An 8647-nucleotide genomic window follows, 5' to 3' on the forward strand; every position below is an offset into this window, starting at 1 on the left:
GGCGTCAAGGACTGACGCGAGGGGGACACCTGCTGCGTCAAAATAAGACGCAGAGGGAACCTTTGGAAAAGCGTCAATATGTGACAACTTGGGAGTGAGAATGTGTAGGACATTCATGACCATTGAAACGTGTTTATGGAAATCCGAATAGTGGGCTCAGTCTTTCATGGATTTTTTCAAAGAACCTCATTACTAGTAGTTTGCAATAATCACTGTAGTTCTGCAAAAAACGGAAATACAATAAATACAGTAAGGAAAGCCAACATTTTCTCTCATGCTTTTTTGAGTTTTCAAGATAAATTATTAAAAACAACATAATTAACTAATTTTGTAACAAATATTGAGGTAAACTCAGTTCCACATTTAAAAAAATCAATGCAGCGCCACATTTTCACCTTCTAACAGAACCATGTGGCTGCTAATAGTTTAGCTCAGGTGTTTTTATTTGTTTGGTACTTACCAYGTTACGATGCCACCCCAAATGTATTTTAGGGGTTTCTTGGACCGCATCCAATAGTTGTGTTTTTTTTTTCACGAGTTTAAGAATATTTAACTCCTGCGATAATCTGGGTTTCACTGAACATGACTGTGATGATTGTGGTGGCAYGATTTACCAAGAATGCAGAAACATGTTGGAATAATACCAGAAAAGTCTGCGTGTCTGATAATCAAATATGGTTTAATTATGAGCGACAAACAAACAGAACTGAATCAGGAAATTCTGCATGCTTGCGACTGAACTCGTCAGCAGACTACAGCCAGTAATATAATATCATTTTAACACCATGTGACAGTTTACAAGCAATCACAGATTGCCAAATACAGTATACTGTCCAGCCTATGACTGGGCTCCCAGCCCAAAGAGTCTATCAACCAAGAGAGTTCAGTCCGTTGCGGAGTCCTGACGTCCGGAAACAAACAGACAACGAGAGCAAAATGAGCTATCAGAAAGATACGAGTGATGGACAGTGTCAAGGTGAGACAGATATAAATAATTAGTCCATGACAATGATCAAGCTTTAAATAAAGATCTTGAATCAAACTTACCGACACAGCAAATAAAAATGATCTATAATAAAAACAAAGGGTACGATCTTAAAGCATCAGTAATGCTTCAAGCATAAACTTACAAAATAATTCTACAGCTTTGCCTGAGTGCAGCTCACAAAAGGAAAACAAACTCATTTCCTCCAGCGAAAGAAACCAGAGATAKACATTTATCTTCATAATTTAAAGTGAAAAGTTGAGAGAGTCTTTAAATAAATCAGTCACAGCGTTGCTCCAACCAGAGGAGAGGAATTCAAAAGTACTGAAAATGTTTTTTAGAGGAGACATCTTAATGAATACCTGCCAGACAGACGTTTCCAAAATAAGAGTTATTTGTGATATTGAAATAAATTGAGTAAACAATTGGTTTAACTTGAAGAAATACAAGCTTCAAATTGGATCCCAAAAATAAWAAGATATGAACAGAACGCCTCACATGCTGAAGGAGTCGGTGCGATACAGTTTGACAGGGAAATGAAATCATTCTTGGGGCGTCTGGCAGACAAAATGTCTCCTCGGCTTTGAGATGGAACCACTTTGGTAAATGTGAACTAAAAAGCCTTGAGGTGCCGCCGTTATTCTGGCATCCCATCGACTTAAAAGGAGGAGGGAGGAGAGGCTGTAATTAGCAGGTCCAACTGAAGGACAAAAAAGGAAGACTGATAACAGAAGAGTGTGTGGGACGTTCAACAAAAGAGACATTTAAAAAAAACTGTACAAATGTTGAATTTCTTTTTTCTTTTTCTTTTTTCCAGAACAAATAGAATTAAGTATTCCTTTCAATAGTCATGAATGCAATGTGAGAGCTGAAAGCACACCAGGGACAAGTGACAAGTGTATTAAAAATTTTATTAAGATTCAAGAAAAAGAAGGAGCCAAAAAAAGTAAATTGCATAAAGATTTTTTTGACAAATTTTCTTCTGTTTTACAAAACAGAAAATAAAAGTTTTCAAACCTGAGCACGATAAATCTGGGTGAAGACAGAAATGTAAAATAACCTAAAAGTAACTAAAGAAATAATTCAGACTTTTTAAAGAGGTTCTGTGAAATGTTAAGGATTCAATCTTTTTTATTGGATTGCCTTAGCTTGGAGAAATCAAGATTAAGTCTTAAATCAACAGCAGAGGAGTGGGACTCAAAGTTGGAAACTGAAGAGGACGGCTGTAGTTTGGCTCTGTGTTGTATTTACTTTTCTCACTTATGTGTGGAGTCACAATGTTTCATTCTGAAGGGTGGTGTTAGCTTATCACATCATAGGGGCAAGCAGAAAACAAAGCATAATTGACTATTATTAAATATATGTAGAACCACTTGTTCATCAGTGTAATTACCTCATAAATCACATTTATAGCTACTGGCTACAAATGTAAAGTGATTTTATGTACTGTGTCAAATAACCAGGACATATCGGCTAACAATGGTGGAGAGGCTAAAGATCAGTGAAAAGTCATCGATTTGTTTTAATAACTAATAACTGTTCAGTGATTCAAATAATTAAAAATAATTAGTTTTAACTAAAGGGAAAGAAACAAAAAACATTTAACTTTTATATATTGGCCTTTTCTATCCTGTAATTGGAGGTTTTGGCACTATATGCGTAGAAACTAAAATGCATAGAAATACACAAAGCAATTAAAACAAAGATTTAAAAAAGGTAATGAAATAATCTCATTCAGTATAAATATATATCTCTTGATATAAAATTATGAGTAAACTCCCAGAAATATGCCTGCTGTGTTTCATCTTCCGTTCGTTCAGTGGCTGTATTCTGTCACATCTACAGTTAACTACAACTGTAAAGCAGTTATCACCGGGGTCTAAGCCTGCATGGGCATGTTGACCTTTACCCATGTCATTCCCAGCACTCTGTCGAAGTGTGCACCACAGAGATGTAACATGATGAGTATACAGTATGTATGGTCTATTTGAGGCCCTTGTTCTTACACCACTTGCTTCTTTTACCAACAGAATCCAGAAATAAACTAAACAGCTGATACATTTTTAAATATATATATTTTAAAGGAGTGAGGTATCCTATGTGCTGTGAACTTTCTGCTGCTTAAAGGAGAATATTTCACCTCTTTTCCAGAGCTATGCAAGTCAGCAACAAATGTAAAATACAAAAACAACAAAAAAAAAAATCACTGAGGTCTAAATGTTTTTAACTTGTGTGAAAATGACAATCCACACATGTTAGGACTCTCAATTCAAGTCATTTTTGGCGGCAACATTTAGCTGCACTTGCTAAATTTGGTCTATTTCAGTTTCAAATGGATTTATTTAGTAATATTATTTAAAGTGCTTTCTTTGGTTTAACTGGTCATACAGTTTGTTGTACTAGAAATCATTCTGCAGCCTACACACTAATTCATTATTTCTTTTCAGACATAAATATCTCACCATCTAAAGACTTTTAAATTGGTGGAGATTTTGAAAAGATGGTTCAAAGTGAAGATCCTGCAGTACGCTGCGATCAGTCTTAATGTTTTTTAAACAGTGCTGCTCAGAACCAAATATTTAAACAAATTTTTTTATAAATGTCTGTGGATTTGATTTTGCAACATGGCTTTTCAAAATAAAAGTGTCAAGTTTTGGAATCAACTAATGGGAAACTAAAGGTAAACACCTGACTTTGTTGGGGTAAAAAAGAAAAATAGTATTTCCATCATTAAACCATCTTTTCTTCCTTGGAGGTCTGCACGGCCTGGAGCGGCAGCTCGTCTGAAATGTCCACCGGGTTGCTGTGGCCCTGAGGGTCTTCCTCATCATGCTGGTGCCTCGCAAAATTCACAAAAACCTGTGATATTAAGAAAGAAAAAAACATTTTAACAGCAATAGAAGACAATGAATCTCCAACTCTCTGTCTGCTTTTAAAATAAATAGAAACAGTCAAACAGCCGACAGGGTGTAAGAGTTAGTGTACAAAGCTCCTCCGCTCCCACAGTGAATGTCAKTTTGACATCTTTGACCAGCTGAGAAAGAAAATAAAACAATCATTTGGCCCTCTGTGATGCCCATTTAATATAAGACAAAAATCAATCGCATGGCCTTCATAAAAAAAGCTGTCTGCATTTCATTGTGCTGTAAACACCAGCCGAGTGCATTAGTGAGAAACCCCACAAAAAAAATAGAAAAAACAAACTTTCCCCCCCCACCTGCTGAGAACCAGCAGCAAAGAGGATCATATAAACTGATAAGAGCATTGCTTTTTCATTAGATTGATTTCACGGGCTTTGTGAAAGCAAACAGACATGATTTATGAGAGTTTAAAATGTTGCGTATAGAGGGAGGGGAAAAAATGTAGTAAAGTCATCCAGACCCATTCCATCAGAAACTACTCAGACTTTATCAATTAAACTTTTCTTATAGCTACAAATGTGCTCCAGTAAAAATGACAAATAAACACAAGCAAACAGGACCTAAATGATCTGATGAAGGCTTCAGTTCTTCATCGAGTTCAAATATTTCCCTCTTTATGTGAGAAACAAAAATCAATCTGAAACGTCTACTATCTGAAACGTTATTATTGGATGTTATTTTATTTAATAGCATAAGTAATTTGTTTTTATTGAACAAACAATAACCCTTTCAATTACACCAACATTTAGTCGCGTCCCAATATCTCTACTAATTCTTACTAATATTTATTTATTTACTTTTATGTAGACAGGCAGTCTTATTTATTACAGAGACCTGCAATTATATACCACTGCCAGTATCTCTGTATTGATATGGGTACCAATACCAGCATTTTTGCAAGTACTCTTACAAAATGCGCTGATACCAATACCAATTTTGACTGGGATACTGGTGTTGATACCCAGTTGAATGTGTTATAGTTTACGTTTCAAGTGAAAAGTTTGTTAGTTCCATGTTTAAAAAATGTTTATGTTAAAATAAAATCTTATTTGTTATTTATGTTAAAATGCTACAACAGTATATATCATGCAGTATTATTAAATTTGATCCAGTCAGTGGGACTGTAGTGCATATATTTATATTATTGTTATTTAAATTGAGTTATTGTGTAATGTTTAAGTTCTAACTTAGTAAGTACTTAGTATCTGTACTTAGTATCGGTGGGTACCCAAATTTATGTACTCATTCTCTGTTTGGGAAAAAAACTATCCACCATACCTACTGATGTTTATCACAGTGGATTTTTTTAGAGATTCAATAGTGAAAATGTGGACAGCTGACAGTTTGTTAATCTGTCAGAATTAGCTTTCCCACTGGAAAACTGTTGCACTGATGTTTTCCATGTCTTTTTCCAAAATCTCTCATAAATCACTGGTAGAATTTCAATGAATTTTGGAGAAATTAATGACTGGATCTCATTACAGCTGGAGTTAATCCAACTCAAGATGGTTGCCAGCCAACAACTTAAAAAATAACAGATTTGTTTAATTTGACATATTCTGAGCTAAAAATTTGGTGTGGAATTAGCTGAGACTGATATCCAACAGATATTCTGAGCCCCAACACATCACACAATATCTTTGTTTCAAATTTTGCGATTTGCCATATGGAGTCAACTCTGTCTATTAGTAAAATATCACATCGACCACTGGTTGGTTTTTAATAAAATATTCCCACATAGCAGACAGGTGTGGGACCGATCTGGTGTCAAGCTGCTGGCAAAGCGTCTGTCAATCAGATGTGGGCCRGGTCTGGCAATAATGGCACTGTTTATGGAATGGCCTGCCATCACTGGCCCAGCTGTGGTTTGAATTATGTGGTGCTGGCACATGCAGTCCTGGCCCACAAAATGCACTATCGCTCTGTTCAAATACAACAAAGAATGTCAGCTCTTTTGTAGCTCAGATATGGTTTGCTAGGCATAGTCCATGCATGGGCCAGCACCACATAAACCAAACCACAACTGGGGCAGGTGTGGCATGAAAGCAGTTATATMATTGTCAGACCTGGCCCACATCCTGGAAGCACTGTGAGGATCATGGTCTTTGATTTCTCCAGTGCTTTCAACACCATCCAGCCAGGACTACTGAGGGACAAGCTGGAGCTGTCCGGAGTGGACCACCACATGTCCCAGTGGATTCTGGACTACCTCACGGATCGCCCACAGTATGTGAGGACACAGGGCTGCGTCTTGGACACGCTGGTCTGCAGTACGGGGGCTCCACAGGGAACAGTGCTGGCACTGTTCCTCTACACCCTCTACACTGCAGACTTCCCCATCAACACCCTACACTGCCACCTACAGAAGTTCTCTGATGACTCTGCCATAGTCGGTCTCATCACAGGTGAGGACGACTCAGAGTACAGACAGTGGACTCAGGACTTTGTGGACTGGTGCCAGTGGAACCACCTCCTGATCAACACTGCTAAAACCATGGAGCTGGTGGTGGATTTCCACAGACCCACCTCACTGATACCGGTGAACATCCAGGGAGTGGACATTGAGATAGTGGRCTCTTATAAGTACCTGGGTGTTCACCTGAACAATAAACTGGACTGGACTCAMAACACGGACGCTCTTTACATGAAGGGTCAGAGCAGACTCTACCTGCTGAGGAGGCTGAGGTCTCTTGGAGTGCAGGGGGCGCTCCTGAAGACCTTCTTTGACTCTGTGGTGGCTTCAGACATCTTTTATGGCATCGTTTGTTGGAGCAGCAGCCTATCTACAGCTGAGAGGAAATGGTTGGATACGCTCATCAGGAAGGCCAGCTCTGTGCTGGGATGCCCCCTCGACCCAGTGCAGGTGGTGGGAGACAGAAGGACTCCCGGTAAAATAACATCTATAACAGAAAACTCCTCCCACCCAATGCATGGAACTGTGGCTGATCTACAGAGCTCCTTCAATGACAGACTGCTGCATCCTAAATGCACAAAGGAGCGTTACCACAGATCATTCCTCCCATCAGCTGTTAGACTTTATAACCATCACCTCTCCCAACAATCATGATAAGCATCCATGTTTGTGTTTGAACATCAAACAACTCTACCTCTCAATGATTACATAAATAATAACCAGTGGCAATTGTTCATAATTTTTTCATGTATTTGACTTAATGACTGCATTGGAATCAATTTGCACAGAATGAGTTTGACTAATTTTGCACACACCCTCAGATAATGAGTCTGTCATGATTTTTTTCCTGTAATTTATTGTATATTTTTCTGCACMGTTTCTTGCCTTATTCTTCATTTTATCCAATTTCCAATTTCACCTTGATAGCTCATTACAGTAATGATTATTCTTACTTTTATTTTGATCAATGTTTATTTTTTTATTGTTACTATCTTTAATTCTTTTATTATTGCCACAATTGATAGTGTCACATAGCAATATACTGTTTCTGTAGATTGATGTGTGTACGTATCTGCTGCTGCTACTACACCTGAATTTTCCCACACCTATTCTCTATTCTATCTGTCTGCTAGGTGGTATACCTCAACAAATACTTCAAACTCTGACACCTTCTGAGATCTCAGCCTTGCATAAACAAAGTTGGACCAAAATGGCCTAAACTTAGGTTAAAAGTCAAGTAGTGTTTGGGCTTTAATATAAACTTAATTCCACAAAATTTGGAAGAATTTCTAATTTTAAAAAAAGAAGAAGCTTCCTAAGTGAAGCAACACCGGACCRTCTCTGTAACTGAGAAGCAAACTTTTGCCTGCAGAACACCAAGGGCTAAACTCTGTTCGCGTGTGTGATGTCATAACATCAACAGAACGAATCAAGGTCAGTGCTGTCAGAGCGTCTTGTCAGGGGAGAGTGAGTAAGAGGATAAGAATGACAGTGGCAACAAATAAACTGTCCGCCCATCTCTCTCGGCCTCTGACCCTGCCACCGGCTGATATTGGCTTGATATGCTGAGGCATGCGTCGCATTAGATATTCACAGTCAAGGCTGTCGAGGTCCTCGGCAGAATTTCTAAGTGCTGCCTGGGCTGAACTTTCTGTAACACTCCTAGTTTCGAAAGAGCCTCCGCGCTTTGAACCGGAGGTAACGAGGTAAACTCGACCCGCGCGGCGAAGGTGGGTTTGTTTCCTCGTCTTCACTTTCTATGTTTAGCCAACCATCCATTCAAAACGGGAACGTCACGCACCACTGCTACTTTGCACTACTGAGTGGCATTTTCTTAATAACAGATGGATACAGGCGTTAATTACATTACAGAGGCTAAATTTGTGTGTTGATTTGGTGGCCACTGAGGCAGAAAGCAGGAGGGGAAGGACGTGATTTACGCAATTAACCTCTGTTTTATATCATGACACTCTGTGCCGAGCATTAACTAGGTTTTATTTTTATACAGTCCACATCCTCCACATATTTACCTTATCATTACACTAGAAAAGTTTTGATCACTTGTTTATGTCAATTACTTAGTCCATTTTTGTGTCAGAGAAGATAACAATTAGCCAAGAATCACTTTAAGACTTATTTTGTTGACTTTTTTTTCCTTATCTGGACTTTCGTAGGTGGTTGGTAATACTGCACTGGTTCATGTTGGTCTGCACCTATGCCTTCTTTCACTCTCATCTAGGGGTGGGGGTGTGGGTGTCAGGGTCTTTATTCCCATCCCGTTCCCCGACTGCCATTTGAGGAGGGGGTCCTGAAGAAGGGCGGGCCACC

The 8647-nt window shown here is 38.6% G+C and overlaps 1 protein-coding gene across 1 annotated transcript in view; it reads right to left on the reverse strand.

Moving 5' to 3' along the window:
- Positions 1-1936: 1936 nt before the first annotated feature.
- Positions 1937-8647, reverse strand: part of LOC106514836 (ATP-binding cassette sub-family A member 1) — a gene marked incomplete in the record, with an annotated part of 219691 nt that continues 212980 nt past the window's right edge. The window contains 1 exon segment of the mRNA XM_014004287.1: positions 1937-3844. Coding sequence (XP_013859741.1) covers positions 3716-3844 — 129 coding nt within the window.

This window comes from Austrofundulus limnaeus, unplaced genomic scaffold (assembly GCF_001266775.1).
Source record: "Austrofundulus limnaeus strain Quisiro unplaced genomic scaffold, Austrofundulus_limnaeus-1.0 Scaffold23, whole genome shotgun sequence".
Classification (NCBI taxonomy): Eukaryota; Metazoa; Chordata; class Actinopteri; order Cyprinodontiformes; family Rivulidae; genus Austrofundulus; species Austrofundulus limnaeus.